At 55.6% G+C, this 15,769-nt stretch overlaps 1 protein-coding gene across 1 annotated transcript; it reads right to left on the bottom strand.

Annotated features, from left to right (window-relative positions):
* Positions 1-818: 818 nt before the first annotated feature.
* PLA2G4F (phospholipase A2 group IVF) lies at positions 819-15,408 on the bottom strand. The gene is made up of 20 exons (XM_058540455.1): positions 15,285-15,408; positions 13,890-13,962; positions 13,218-13,354; positions 12,986-13,114; positions 12,527-12,567; positions 12,220-12,262; positions 11,432-11,498; positions 9,270-9,439; positions 9,030-9,143; positions 8,780-8,817; positions 8,416-8,551; positions 6,624-6,760; positions 6,111-6,333; positions 5,054-5,168; positions 4,695-4,832; positions 4,486-4,593; positions 2,948-3,142; positions 2,508-2,674; positions 1,447-1,633; positions 819-1,120 (listed from the first exon to the last, which is right to left on the bottom strand). Exons 1-20 carry the CDS (start codon positions 15,393-15,395, stop codon positions 900-902), a joined length of 2,550 nt encoding a protein of 849 aa, XP_058396438.1. The 5' UTR covers positions 15,396-15,408; the 3' UTR covers positions 819-899.
* Positions 15,409-15,769: the final 361 nt, after the last annotated feature.

Below are 15,769 nucleotides of genomic sequence, written 5' to 3' on the forward strand. Positions count from 1 at the left end.
ATAAACAGATGCACCCTCTAGACACACCCGTTTAGCTTCTGGAATGGCGAGACTATTTGCATGAGGTGGAGGCTGTACACAGGACAAGAGAATGTGCCTTTGGCAGGCCACTGCCTCCCTTCCCTGACGCCTCCCAAGTTTAAAGAGAAAGCATGGTAATTAGCAGGGAGACGATGTGCACACCCACCAGCTGGAGCTCGGCCAAGGCCAAGTCGGGCCATCATTCCACAGCCTTCAGGAGGCTGAGCAGAGAAGGGTGGTGAGCGGTGAGGAGGGCCAGGGGAGGCCAGAAGGCCAAAAGCACTTAGCAGCAGGACGATGGAGTTAGAGACCCAGACTGGCAACCCAGGAGGTCCCCCTTTATTCTGGACAGCACTTAGCTCTGCATTCAGGAGTGGGGGAGGGAGGGTGGGTGGGGAGAAGGGAGTTGCGCTTGCAGGAAGTGCCATTTGCAGGTAGTGTGGATGGGATGGATGCATCTTTGCTTTTGGTCTCAATTTAAGGAGAGTAAACTGCACCTCAGCTCTCACAGCTCCCGTTCCAGTGAGGGTCTGAGACCCAGGCCCCCTGAGGTCCTTCTGTGTTTGGGGTGGGCCCTGAGGCTCAACGGCTGCCCGATTCCCTCTACACACTCCAGTGTGAAATGAGCACTGCCCACTCTGCCCTACATCCCCAAGCTTGCCTCTAGAGACACACACTGCCCATCTCCCAGAGATGCAGACAAGAAGGACTCTGCCCCAAGCTGCAATTCTGCAGCTTTCTGGGGCCTGGGGTCCTCAAGGCAGGTCCCTGCGAAATGGGAAGCAGAAGCCCCCGGAGTCCACCACTCCTCCTCCTATCAAGCCCTGGCCTGGAGCCCCACGGTCCCTCCTCTCTGTCATAGTCCACTCCAGCCTGGGTCAGCCTCCAGCCCTGTCCCCAGCCTGCCGCCGGTCCAGAGCCAGCTGGAGGGCATGCCTCACAGTCTCCGCGTTGTTCAGAACATTGTATCGACTCAGGGCCACCAGCCGATCAAACTCGTTGGGCTCATAGGTGAAATTCATCATGCCATAGGGGGTGTCTGGCCCGTTGATGACAAAGTCCCCACCGGCCTTCTCCTCAGCTGTTTGTCGCTCCACACCTGTGGATGGGATGTGGAGGAGAGGCCAGGCTGGGGAACTCTGTAGAACCAGCTGGGAGCTGCCAACCCAGAAGCCTCCCTTGCCCCAAGACATCTAGCTGGTTCCAAGTGGGTCCTCTTTGTGCCCGTATCTCAGCTCTCTTGTCCATCAGGAGGAGCTGGGCCAGTGCAAACCCTAAAGCCCAGGGAGCAGAGGGTGCAGTGGCCAGCTCGGGCCCTCCAAGAGGCATGCTTTGGTACATTGATGGGGTCCACTCTCAGAACAGCACCCCATCACCACCCTAGGGCTCTGTGGGCCAGACCCCAGGCCCAGGGCTTCCCCTCACCTGGGGCCAGGTGTGTGCGGAAGGTACGGTTGACAAGGGGAAAGTGCAGCACAATGGGCGAGCAGGTGTTCTCAGCCTCAGCAAACAGATAGCACTCACGGGGGTCCTCCAAGTCCTCAGGGAGCACCTCGATCCTGGGGAAAGGGATGCCCCGGTCCAGGCAGTACTTCTCTGTCATCTGTAAGACCTGGGCAGGGAGGCAAGATCTGACCCTGCCTCTACCTGGACTCACACAGGCCCAGGTTTCAATGCCAGCTCTGCCTCCTACTAGCTGAGCGACTTGAGGCAGGTAACATCACCTTTCTGAGCCAGTTTCCTTATTTGTAAAATAAAAATGAGACTAACTCTCTAGCGGGGTTGTTGTTTAACAACAGATTAACAATTATCAACAGGAAGTACCTGTATCACCTGCATTCCCACTGCCATTCCTCCCATAACTACCTACTGCCTCCCTTCCCTGACGCCTCCCTGCTCCCTGTTAGAGGGTTGGTTTCTTTTTCACAGGGTTGAGACCGAGTGATTACAGAAGGTCACGTTGGAGAGAGGCTCTTCCATTGTCTAAGGCTCTCATCAGACCCAGGAGGAGGAGGAGAAGGAGGAAGAAGCCAAAGAGGGAAGGGCTGGCCCAGCAGCAGGACCAGAACCCACATCTGGAGAGTAGAACCTGTCCACCACCCCAGAGGGTTTGAGGGAGCCGCTGCTAGAGATTCCCTGAGGGACCCTGATGGCTCTGTTGTTACCATAGTAATAAAGAGACAGCAGACCCAGACCCAGATCCAGAAGGGAGCAAGGAATCCTATCAGGAATGGGCAGGGTCCAGGACAGGGGTCTTCTCTTGGCCTCCTCTCCCAACAACTCCCACTCCCACCCATAACCTCAGCAATCCCCCCTGCCAAGTGGGGGAGACCAGAGCTGCTAACTGTGCACAAGGTGCCCCACCCACAGATTAGAACCCAGGACTTCCCTGAAGGACAAGCCCCAAACCCGGAGCCAGTCCCCCTCAACAGAAACCTGACCCCCTCCACTCACCTCAGGGGCTGCCCCCAACCCCCACACCTAACCTCAAAAGGGGCCTCCAGCGAGTAGTCAAAGGACAGAATGAGGTCCACCGCTCTCTGCGGCAGCAGGCTCAGCGGGAAAGGAGAGTTGATGGCAAAGCCTCCGTCCACCAGGCACAGGCAGTCCCGCATGGGGGTGAGACGGTTGGGGAAGGCGTCCGGGTGCATGTCTGCACGGAGACAAGTGCTTGATCTTCGTAGCGACCCTCTTCTCTTCGCATTGGGAATGCCCCTCTCTGTAGAGATCTCTCCTTCTCCCCCTCTCTCTGACAGCCACAGGGTCTCCCACCCCAGCCTTCCACCTGCCTGTCATCACAGTCCCTCCCCCGTCAGCCCCTGGACAGCAGGAGCCCAGATCCCAACCACTGGGTCAAAAGGCGGCACTGGCCGCAGAGAGCCAGAAGCACAGGAGCAGCGGGGTCCCCACCCAGAGCAGTACCCACCTTTCCAGGCCACGAACTCCCTGCTGGCTACATAGTCCTTGTGCAGGCAGAGGCCCCGCGTGAAGTTCAAGTTCTCGGCGGAAGTGAAGCGGGAGGTGAATATGTCCAGCACAGCCCTGGAGAAGGGCCCCTGGGGGGTGAAGAGCCTAGTCCGCAGCCGCGTGGGGTCGTGCAGCTGGAGCCTGTGGCAGTCATCTAGTTGGGGGTGGGAGGGTGGAATGCAGTGGGAAGTGGTGCCCTCTTTGGTCCAGCGGCCCTTGTGGCTCAGAGGAGCCCCCTCCATTTCCTCCCCCAACCCGCCTCCCAGGCCTCTGACCATTGCTTCCCAGAACCCCTTTTAGTGTTATTTTTATTTTTATTTTTTTTAGGTGAGGAAGATCAGCTCTGAGCTAACATCCATGCCAATCCTCCTCTTTTTGTTGAGGAAGACTGGCCCTGAGCTAACATCTATTGCCAATACTCCTCCTTTTTTTCCCTTTTTCTCCCCAAAGCCCCAGTAGATAGTTGTATGTCATAGCTGCACATCCTTCTAGTTGCTGTATGTGGGACGCTGCCTCAGCATGGCCAGAGAAGCAGTGCGTTAGTGCGCACCTGGGATCCGAAACTGAGCCGCCAGTAGCGGAGCACGTGCGCTTAACCGCTAAGCGACGGGGCTGGCTCCCCCAGAACCCCTTTTAAATGAGTTTTTCTTTCATGTTTCTCATGTTTTGAAAGTTGCCTATGACACTGCACTTATTAAATAATAATTTAGTTCCCACCCTTTTGAAAATAAAGTTGTATGTACAACTTCCAATCAGAATTTCATCCATCAAACACCTACTAAGTAGTTACATGTGCCGGGCTCTGTGCTGGGCATGAGGGATGCAAAAGCGACTAGGGCTCGGCCCTGGGCCTCCAGGGCTCATGCCTACTTAGGGGAGAGTCACATAAAGAGAGAATAAATCGTAACAATGCCCCGAGGTAAGGACAACAATGGGGTGTGCACAGGGTTCTATGGGATCTTGGTGGTCAGACTCTTGATCAGTCTGGGGGGAAGGAATGGAACAGAGAAGACCTCTGACAGAATGATGTCTGAGCTGAAACTTAAGAGCCAAGCAAAAGTTATCCAGGGGAGAAATGTGGGAGAGGTAGTCTACGCAGCAGGGAGTTCATAGGCCATTTGAGGAGCAGGACGAAGAGAGCCCTGAGGGGTGTGGACAGAGTATCAACCAGATACTCTGTGGTTCTGGGCTAAGTTGACCTAACTGGAGCCCAAAGCAGAGAACTCAAAGGCATAGCCTTATCAAAGAGCACTCCCACTCCCACTGGGTTTTCTGATGTGGGTCTTCCCCCAGCCTCCCACCCCCACCCCACACTGCCTCTGCCGACCTCTGGGTGTCTGGAGACCCTAAGCTAGACATCATTTCCTCAGGACTTCCCTGAACCCAAGGGACAGCCAAGTCCCTCACTGTCCCCTCCCTCTTTCTTCATGCTGCTGCCAGGGTTCTATAGCTGGGAAGAGGTATGGGGCAGGGGGGCATCAGGGTCTCTACCCGCACCTGTGATGTTCACACTGCCTCTGTGCCCATCTAGGAAGCCGAGGCCCGAGCCAGCAGTCTTCAGGAAGATCTCATCCAGGCTGGCTGCAAAGGCGCTGCCCCATACACCTAAGGAGAAAGGCGAGGCCAGCGCCCTCACAACTCCTCCACCCCATATCAGGGCCTGGCCCAGTGCCTGCCCCATCCCCGGCCTTCCAGCCTAGACTCACCCTGCAGATAGCAGATCCGGGGCTCAGGCCGAAGCTGCAGTAGGCGCCCCATGAAGAACTCTGATCCGAAGAGCTCCGTGGGAACATACGCCCCATACTTGGGGAAGCCGACCTCGTAGGGAGTGAACTCGCACCACTCTGGGGGCCAAGAGTGAAGGGAATGTCACCAGGGGCTTCCCACCAGGACCCCAGGGTCCCCCTGGCCCCTGTCCTGAGCAGGAATCTTTGCCTTGCTAAGAGCAGGAGGCAGCAACCCCTTTGTGCTCTAAGGCGGTCATCTGTAGCCTGATAGCCTGGCCTCTTACACCCTCCTGCCAACCATGGCCTCCACCTGCTTCCTAGGTCCCCACACCCGGCACCTGCAAAGTCTTCCCCGCTGATGTTGGTGCGGACATTGACGCTGGCGTAGATGGGGTAAGGATTCTGGCCCTGGTTGACTGCCGCCTGCTGGTCAGACAGCTTGGCAGGGTTTTCCTGGGCAGGAAAGAAGGGAGGCCGCTTGGCCTTTTGGGAGTTTCCTTGACCTGAGGTCCGGCACCCTGCGGGGTGTGGCATGACAACAAAAGACTGTGGTTGCCAAGGCCGGTGCTCTAGAGACAGCTCTCTAATGGACGGGCTGTAGGCTGCAGCGGAGGTAAGGCCACTGTGGGTTTTGTGCAATTCTAGGAGCATTGGGACCACCCTCCCCACTTCTTTCCCGTTCAAGAAAGCATATCAGAATATTTTTAAAGGAATAACTGAAAATCCAGTCTACTTTCTTTAAAAAGTAAATCACTAGAAAACATGGATTCTTTTATTAGAAATGAGATATCACTTGTGATATACATCCACAACTTTTAGTCACACACAGTGAACCAGGCCCGCAGGGCTGAGAACCTCACTCAGCTCTAAATCTTCTCATCTCCCTGCTCATGCTGGGCCTGCAGTTCTAGGAACAACCACCAGATGGTATGAGTCATGGCCGCGAGGCCAACGGGCTGGAGTGTGTTCTGTCTCACCCGCAGGTTGGAATCACTTGCGACGTTTTCAAAATACACCCGTACTAGGGCTCTGCCCCAGACCAATCAAAATCAGTATCTCTGGAAGTGGGGCCCAGGCATGGGTGTGTTTGGAAAGCAGTACAGGTGATTCTAATATGCAGACAGACCTGAGAACTGCAGACCGGCCTCCTCCCTCCTTCCCCTTCCCTGCCCCTCCCTCTCCCTCCCTCCCCCTGCCTCTCCCCGAAGAGGTTAGGAGCCAGGAAAGATGAAGGCGTGTCAGCCCACCGAGGGATCTCACCCTGTGCCCCCAGGGAGCTCAGACCTAAAGGAAAGTTCTGCAAATCTCAGATCTTAGCCTAGCGGCTAAGGCAGAACTAAGTGCTGGTGGGGCAGGGGTGGAAAGGCACGAAGTTTATTTACTATCTGGTCTTACCGCCTGGTACAGGAAATATTCAACAAGAAGGCCCCAGAGGTCGATGAGGGAAACGCTGTGGCCACTGCTTTCCCGGATCCCCAGTTCCTGGACATAGTATTGTAGGCGCTCCGTGGACATTGCCCCCATCTTGCTGCTGCAGACCCGAGCCTGGGCATGCTCAATGGGGCCCTGCAAGGCCACCTGAGACCAGGCTGGGTCCTTGTACAGTGTGGAGATGCACCTGGGCATGGAGGGAATTAGGGGCAGGGGAGCACAGCAAGGGGAGAGAGGGATGCAGGTGTTTGTGAGTGACCCCTCCTCCCTCATCACTGGCACCTGCTGCCCTGCACGACCCCCTCAGGAGGGCCCTGGAGACTCAGTCGCTTCCTGCCCCTCCTAACCCCCTTGGAGGCAGGATCCCAGCACACCCTCCACCAGAGGGTGGTGGAGGGACTCCACCAGATCACCAGGTCACACCCCTGCCCCATCAGGGCTCTCTTTTACTCTGTACCCTGCCCCCACCTGACTTACCAGGTGGACCCAGAGACCCCGCTCAGGTAGGTCACAGTGTCCAGGAGGCCGAGCTCCTGCAGCCCCGCCAGGCTGCCATACAGGGAAGACATGGCTCGGGTTCCACCTCCCGAACCCAACACAGCCACCACAGGCACCTGGACACATAATAATCATAACATCTACCACCACTGCTGTTTATCTATTATTGCTTGTAATGTCAGACATTGATCTAAGAGCCTTACACGTATTATCTCATTGAATCCTCACAGCAACACAATGAGATCCCCATTTTACAGATGAGGAAACTGAAGCCCAGGAAGGTTAGATAATGTGTCCATAACTGCATAGTTAGTAAGCGATGGGCTATCAAACCGAAGCAGTATAGCTCCCGAGAAGGCTCTTAACCATTATACCAGGAAAGTATGTACCTGGAAGGCATATTGGATTTACCCAAAACAGCTAAAGCAGGGTTTCTCAATCTCGGCACTGTTGAATATTTTGGACCAGGTAATTCTTTGTTGTGAAGAGCTGTCCTGTATGTTGTAGGATGTTTGGCAGCATCCCTGGCCTTTACCCGGTAGATGTCAGTAGCATCACTCTCCCTCTTCCCCTCCCCCACTCGTGACAATAAAACATGTCTCTGAACATTGAGAAGCGTCCCCTGGGTGGGAGGGGGCGGTGAAATTGTCCCCCATTGAGAGCCACCAAGCTAAAGTGACAAAGACCACCAAGCAGCCTGGACCTGCCCAGACATGAGAGGTGCCCAGACCTCTCTTCAGGAACAGAAGTGCCTGGTGGGATCAGACTAGAAGCTTTTTGGCTGCTCAGCTTTTCCACAAAGGTTTGGCTCGTCCTACTCCAGACTTTTGCTTCCTTTCCCTATCCTCCTTTCCTCTGTCTTGAAAAAAATCCTCCCTGGCCACTGCCCAGTCAGGGCACCGTCCCTTCAGAGCACTGGAGGAGACGGAGCTCCCTGTAGGCAGGGTCTGTGCCCTCTTTACCCTCCACCTGCAGAGTGGAGGTCTGGCACAGAGCAGGCATTACCAAACAAACAATCTAGGCTTGCTCAGCTTGTCAGCACTGGGCACAGCCTCTGTCTCCTGAGGACACGTGCAGCCAGGAAGAAGCCACCAACTAACTTGTTCCTGATTTACCACAGCTTTCTCCATCAGCCCTGCCTTTCCTCCTGGCTCCCAGTCACAGGCTCCTGTGGACCCTCTACTTCCAAATCCCTTTGTCTACTGTTATGGACTGAATTGTGTCCCCCCTCAAATTCACATAGTGAAGCCCAAATATGACTGTATGTGGAGAAAGGGCCTATAAGGAGGTATTTTGGTTATGTGAGGTCGTAAGGGTAAGGCCTTAATCCTACAGGACTGGTATCCTTGTAAGAAGAGGAATAGAGAGATCCCCCCACCTCTGCACACACAGAGGAAAGGCCAAGTGAGGACATGGCAAGGAGGAGGCCATCTCCAAGTCAGGAAGAGAGGCCTCACCAGGAACCAACCCTGATGGCACCTTGATCTTGAACTTCCAGCCTCCAGGTGAGAAAATAAATGTCTGTTGTTTAAGCCAACCCTGTGGTGTTCTGTTACGGCAGCCCGAGCAGACTGATAGACCACGCTTGGCCAGGGCTCTCTACATATGGGGGCCTGATTCTCCCGATTGTGCCCATCAGCTCAGGTGAACAGGCCTGCCCCCTTCCTCCTCTGCTCCTCACTCTTCCTCAAGGCTTCCTGTCACATCTTAGCCACACAGTCCTCTCCAGGGAAGAGGCTGGATCTGTCCCAGCAGCTCCTCCGTTGCATACCTGGCCACTATCGGGAGCCTGGCTCAGTCCCAGCACCTGCTGCAGGGCCTTGGACACGATCTGCTTCCTCTTGTCCAGAAACTCCCGTTCCCCGTCACAGAGGTCAAAGCCAAGGCGCAGGTCAAGGTCCCCAGAGCTGCCTCCGGTGGGATGGGGGTGGGGTGCTGGGTGACTGTTCAGTGGAGGAGAGCCTCCGCCAAGCCCATTTTTCACAGGAGCAGACCCACACTCCACGGAACCCCTCAGAAAGATCCCACCAGAACCAGACACGTCCCCACCGCCCCAGCTGAGCTGAGTAGGCAGAGGAGCCCTCACACTTGCAGCCCAGCCCAAGGGCCGTCCTCCTGAAGTCAGCCTTCCTCACCTCATTTCTGCCTTCACACTCAGAGCCACCTCCTGGCCCTGAAAGAGACAACAACACCTTCCCTGAGCACACTGAGCGGGATTCTCCCACCTGCGCACAGGCCCCGTTGTCCCGGTAACTGGCCCAGATGTGGACACCATGGCTGAGCTACAGCTGGCTTGATGTTGACCCCTCTTGGGCCGCTCCCCCAGACCTTTTTTGGTGGTCACAAAGTAGGCAGGGTCCCTCAGGCACCCAGACAGAGCCTTACCTCCCCCAGGGCCACGAAACGCTGTTCCTCCTGGCCTAGGGCCAGAGAGGAGAGCAGGATGTCCCCCTCGCCCAGCTTGCTGCTCTGGGCCTCCAGCTCAGCACTCGGGCTGCTCTGCAAAGAAAATACCCAAGGAACCCTCCAGAGTGGAGGAAAATGTGCCTCCACGGCAGCCCTGGAGCACTCCTGTAGGCTGGACTGATTGTATCATCCGCCATTCCCAGTCCCGGGCTCACTCACCTGCAGGACTGCAAGCTTCTCCTGCAGCTCCACATTCAGCCTGGAGCTGAGCACTGAGTTCACGTGGAAGGTAAAGGTGGCTGGGAGACCTGCCTCCAGGGGAGGCTGCAGGGGCAGGAGCTGTGGCTTCTCGTAGGCCCCGGGCACTGCAAGCCGAATCTGCCAAGAGTCTGAAAGCAGAGGACTCAGGTGAATGCCCAGGTGAGGGGGTGAGAGCCGGGGGTGGGGGGACTGGTTCATGATGGTGGCACCCCGTGCAGTACCTCCCCTTCCTTTCCCCTTGGAAATGCCAACTCACCACCCTGTGTCCTCTCTGGCACTATGACTCACAGCAAAGTCATCATGAAGGACACTTGGGGTCCTACAACCTGCCCTGGGAACTGGGAACCTGGGGAGGGTGCGAAGGGGGAAAGGCAGGGAGGGAGAGGCCTCCTGCCCGTGGCTTATGGGGCTGATGATTTTGATATTATTATATTGTCTATAAAATATAATTCTATAAAAACTTTAATATAGTAATTATCATATATTAATTATTACATTAATTATTAGTTTTCGATTGGTAGTTCCCCCATCCCTTGCCCCCATTCAAGCTCTGTGCTCATCACCTTGGGGGAAGCTGGTGGCCAGAGAGAAAACAACAAGGCCTCAAGTTGGTCTGGCCTTTGTTTCAAGAGTGTAAGGCCTTGGTAGAACAGAGAGGGTTTGCAGAGGGGTAAAAGGAAGCAGGTTAGTGGCACAGAGAGAATAGGGGGCTTGGAGAAGCTGGGGAGGGCCAGCCCAGGCTAGAAGGTAAGGCCAGGCTCAGAGGAGGTGGAGAGACAGGCCTGTGGACCCAGGAGCAGCAGGACCCCCGTGTTCCTAGCAACTTTTTGGGGAGGAGGAAAGACCCCAGAGAAAAATGGATGTGTGTGACTCCCATGAGGGGTCCCCCAGACAGCCTCACAAAAGAGCCCCAGACCCCAAACACAACTTAGGAGCAAGACACCCAGAGTCCAGGACAGCAGACGCCTCAGGAGCAGAGGCCCGAATGGAATCCCTCTCCCTCCGTGCCCTCCTTGCACTAAATGAGACCGGAGACTTGACATGACCCCGGGGTGGGAAGGAATTAGAGAAAACAAGGGAAGTTATACGTCTTTCACACCGTGGTTTATGGACTGAGATTGATAAGCACTGCTCATAGTCAGAAACAATAGGATCTGTGGTGGAGAGAGCAATGGCCCCTGAGCGTCACAGACCTGGATTTGGTCCTGGCTCTGCCACTTACTGGCTGTGTGATCTTAATCAAGATTCTTCTTTGAGCCTGGGTCTCATGAATTAAAATTGGATAGTGATTGTACATACCTACTTTATGGGGTTGTAATGAGGATGAAAAAACACCTGTAAAATGCTCTGCACAGTGCCTGGCTCATACTAAGTGCACAGTGTTACCTGGGTGGGACTTATCCCATAGACTCAGACTCTCAGCATCCAGGGAACCTTAGCTGTGACACAGCCTCCACTCTCGCATCTGGACCCCCTTCCTGAGTGGCTGCCCTCTGTTGCAGACCGCATCGATGGCCCCAGTTCTTCATTTCTCCTGGAATCCTCACTCTTTGCCATGTGACTTCAGTTCCTCCCACTAAAGAGGCCAGCCATATTCCCTGCCCTCCAACTTCAGGGTCAGCCTTATAACTTGTTTTGGCTAACAAAATGTTATTTAGGGTCATGATGTGACCACAGGCTTGAAAAGCACTTGCTCATTTCGGCTTGCCTTCTTGTGCCTCTCCTGATGCCTGAAGAACAGGCCCAGGCTAGTCTGCTGGTCACAGGAGGTGGAGGAGGGGTACAGGGAGCAGAGCCAGGTCACTCCCACCAAGCTCAGCCTAGATAGTCAAGCCGCAGCTGACCACCAGATGGGTGAGCTAAATGAATGCTCCCCGTTGTCTGCCACTGAGATTTGTGGGTGTTTTTGTAGAGCCGAAGTTGGACTGATACAATCTCTATGCCTGAATACTTCCAGAGGCAGGAAATCCCCTACTTCCAGAGGCAATCCATTCCATCCTTGGTCAGCTTTAAGCAGTGAAAAATTAGGAAATTTCTGCCCCGGACCCCTCTTCTTGAAATCAGCAGCCCCCAACCCCCCAGGAGAGAAGGCAAGACCCAAGGTCACTGACCAGACTCACCATGCTTTCGATGTGGGGCTGTCCCATCTCTCCCGAGGGTGCCCTGTATCCTCAGACAGGGCTGAGCCTGAGGAAAGCAGAGGCCTGTGGAAGCCAGACAGTCCACAGGCCCTGCACAGGGCCCAAACCAGGACAAAAGGAGGGAGGGATGGAGGGAGGGAGGGGTATCTAGGGCAGGGTCCAGGTAACAACCTTCCCAGGGCCTGTGCCTTATGGGCAGGGTCTTCTGTAGCAGCCCCCCTCCCAGGATTCAGAGGAAGTGGCCCCTGGTGGGAAAGGGGGAGGAGGTGAGGGGCCCTGATAGTTGCTCCTTCAGCAGTATCAGCAGCCAGCATCCCAAATAAGAAATGTGCTGTGCACAAGGTAGAAAGGCTAGGGGCTGGCCCCGTGGCTTAGCGGTTAAGTGCGCACATTCCGCTGCTGGCGGCACCGGTTTGGATCCCGGGCGCACACAGACACACCGCTTCTCCGACCATGCTGAGGCTGCGTCCCACATACAGCAACTAGAAGGATGTGCAGCTATGACATACAACTATCTACTGGGGCTTTGGGGGAAAAAATAAATAAATAAAAATTATTAAAAAAAAAAAAAAAGGCTGGTTTCTGGGCTGTCCACACAGGCGTGAGGCAGCTTCTTGCCTCAGTCCCTGGAGATGCCTCCATAGCACATCTGCCCTCTGAGGAGGGCTTGACTGTCCTTCAGAGGCAAGTGGGTGTGATGGACTGAATCATGGACTCTTCGCTGCCCCCCGGCCCTGGACAGCCCCAAGCCGGCCTTCCCTACTTACCACCAGGACCCCGTTGGTGATGACTTCAGACGCAGGCACCTGGCTGCAAAGGATGAGGGGCTCATGGGACATTTGGCCCCCTTCAGATGGCTGTTACTACAACAATGTGACCAAAGCAACTGGAAGAGTCTGCAAGCATGGCAGTGCTGGGGGACAGGGGTGGGCCTGTTGGTCAACACTGAAATGGGGACCAAGACCAGGACATTCCTTCTCAGGCCAGGCCAGCGCAGGACCTGGTGACTGACAGCTGGGAGCTCTTCATGAGTCTCAGAGTAAATGGGAAGACACAGGCTCCACCAGGACTCACCTGTTCTCCAGAACAAATTCCACCTGCAGCTCTTGTGAATCCTACATGGAAGGAGCAAGGGAGTTTTCAAAGAGCTCTGAAAGCCTCAGAGACTGTCCCTGCGCCCCAGCCCTGCTTAGCTCCAGGGACTGAAAGAGGAGACTGTTTTTGTGCCTTCTCATGGGCACAGGGCAGGTAGTGGCATCTCCACAAAGATCTACATCCATTTAAAACTGTCTGCTAGGTGCTGTTCTAGACACTGAGAATTCAGCAGTGACTGGGACAAAGAGCTCTGCCCTCAAGGAGCTCACATGTTGGTTTCACAGAGGGAAGGAGTCTTTGAGGGAAACCTCCGCAGGGTCAGCGCTGCAGGACAGAGGAGAGTCCTGGCCTGTGTTAACCGGGAGCCCCCTCCTCAGTGTCCTGTGCCGGGCATCCTCTCCTTGAGTTCGGCTCGTTGGCACAGGCGGAGTGGCTCACCTGGTGGTTGAGTAGGAAGGTGTGTCTGTGGGGTTGGCCAGGCTTGAGGCTCCTCAGGTCAAACAGCAGCAGGGAGAGCCGGTTGCTGCCCAGGACATCCTTGTCATAGAGGGTGAGCTCCAGGACGTTCTGGGGACAGGGCAGGAGGAGGTGGGAGCTGAGGCAGGGCAGGAGGGTGGGCACCCTGGAGGAGACTCTCCCTGAGCCACCTTGGCCCCTTGCTGGCCCTCACCTTCACCGCGCCATGGATCCGGTAGTGGAAGGTCTCGTTCCACTCGGGGTCCCTGCAGTTGGCCACCACCCTTGTCTGGGCTGGGCTGGGGGATGCTGTGGGCAGCCACAGTTGTACGTAGCAGTCCGCTTCGGACACTGCAGGTGGAATAGGGGAGGGGTCCTCAGCCTCTGGCTCTGATTGCTGAAGAGGTTGCCCAGAGCAGGCTGCCGACGTGGGGTGGGGGGATGGAGGGAGAGACAATGTCCTCGACCTCCCATTCAACTGAATGGAAAAATCCTACAGCGGCTAGTTGAAAAAAATCACCTGGCAGCACAGGCCATTGAGTAATTCCCAGAAATAGCCTGATTCGGGCAATAAACTCCCCTCCCAGTGTGAGCATTGGCATGGAAAGCTCCTGGAGAGCAGGCGTTGACTGCTGGCAACAGGGGGCTCACCCAGGCTGGCACTGCTCCACTTCCTAGACTCAGGGAGGAGGCCACGGTCTGCACAGTGCTCCCCGCCAGTCCCTGCCTGCCTGCCCCGGGTCTGGGGCCTGACGCCTCCCTCCACAGTCAGCACAGGCCCCTCTGCCCAGCTCTATAAACAACACACTTGGGGCCAGCCTCTGCTGAGCTCTGGGGAGGCCCCAGGGAAAGGAAGGGGAGAAGGGTGAAATTGAGGGTCACTCACGCAGATCTGCACCCCGGATGTTTCTGGCCCTCAGCACCTTCACTTGGAGGTCATAGTATGGGTGGGTTTCCCACTGAAACAACAGAACTCCGGGACTCAGATCCAGGAAGCTGGGTGTGAGGCCCAATCTCCCTGCAGCACTGCCTAGCTCAGGTGTCCCTTGTCCCATCATAGAGCAGCAGCCTGGCCCAGGGTCACTGATGTCGCAGTGCCAAGGACCTGGGAGGCCTTGGCAGGGCCCAGGCATTGGGAGTGCAGCACGTTGGTGACAAGTCTGGATCCCAAAATCCACCAGGCTGGGTTCAGATCTAAGCTCCACAAGTCTGGATCCCAAAATCCACCAGGCTGGGTTCAGATCTAAGCTCCGCTATGGACTAGCTGAATGGCCTCCGGCAAGTTCCTTGAGTTCCCTGTGCTTCAGTTTCCCCATCTACAAAACGGGGGTTATGATGATAATCTCATAGGATATGGTGAGTTTTAAATTTTTATTTATTTGTTTATTTTTCCCCCCAAAGCCCCAGTAGATAGTTGTATGTCATAGCTGCACATCCTTCTAGTTGCTGTATGTGGGAAACGGCCTCAGCATGGCTGGAGAAGCGGTGCATCGGTGCGCGCCTGGGATCCGAACCCAGGCCACCAGCAGCAGAGCACGTGCACTCAACCGCTAAGCCACGGGGCTGGCCTTATGGTGAGTTTTAAATGAGAAGTTGTACAAAGTGCCTGGCATAAGCGCTTAAAAATGGCTACATATTTTTACTAATTACAGTTATTATGCACCACAAACTTGCAGCTCCCCTCAGACTACAGTGCCGCTGCTGTAGCTTGAGAGCCAAAGGAGAGCTGGAGTAATGTACTGAAGGAGATTAAATATTGGAAGAGAAGGCTGTGATAGACCCCGCCCACTGGCTCCCTGACAAAGGCTAGACTGCCTAGGAGGCGGCAGGCTGGTGAAGGGAAACCAACGTCACCCAGCGCGTACTGGTCTGACGAGTCGATAAGGAGACCGCAGCTTGGGCTCAGGAGCGATCACAGCAGATTTCAGCCTCCTGGGAGTGAGGCAATCCCCTCAAAATCCCAGCGAGCGTCTTATTCCTTTCCCCTGGTGGACTCTACAGCCAGGCTAGGGCATTCTGGGCAAAACCAACCAGCTGCAAGTGTCACATGACCTCCATTCCTAATTAGGGAGTTATTTTCAAAAGCCAAGGTCTTGGCCAACTGCTCTAATTTAAGCTCCAGCAGGTTGGCTGGAGCAAATTGGTCCCAGCCCAGATGGAAACCCAATCCTGGGTTTCCCCTGGTCCCCCCCCCCCCGGTCCCAGTCCCCCCATTTTCACAGGGGACTGTGCTCCCGGGCCTCCTCCACCCACACCTCCCAGGGAAGATCAGGTACTTTACCCGCCATTGCCTCCACTGAGGTCCCCTCTTCTCTTTCTTCAGCAGCAGCACTGCCCCCAGGACGGGCAGCCCCTTGCCTGCCAGCCACCTTGGCCAGAGCACCCAGAGCATGGTCAAGCAGCCCAGTTCCAGCAGGAAGCCCTGCCTGCTTTCCTGAGCCACCCTGCCCTCCTTTGGCTACAGTCACTGCTAGCTCAGGTCTGGCAGGTGGTGCTGGGATGGGGAGGGTGGAGCTGGCAGCTCTGCTATGGACTCAGAGCTGGGTGGCCCCTTGCGGCTGGAGGTGGGGTTTGACGTGCTCCAGGAAGTGACTGGAGCCCAATCTCCTCAGGCAGGAGGCACTTCAGTCCCTCTCCCAGAGGATGAGGAACTGGCACTCTGGTTCCCAAACCCAGCACACGGTTATTATTGGGCTGCTTATGGAAAATAGCTGAGCCTCACCCCCCCCCCCATGACTTTATTTAGTGAGTGTGGGTAAACCCAGG

This window comes from Diceros bicornis, chromosome 5 (assembly GCF_020826845.1).
Source record: "Diceros bicornis minor isolate mBicDic1 chromosome 5, mDicBic1.mat.cur, whole genome shotgun sequence".
Lineage (NCBI taxonomy): Eukaryota > Metazoa > Chordata > Mammalia > Perissodactyla > Rhinocerotidae > Diceros > Diceros bicornis.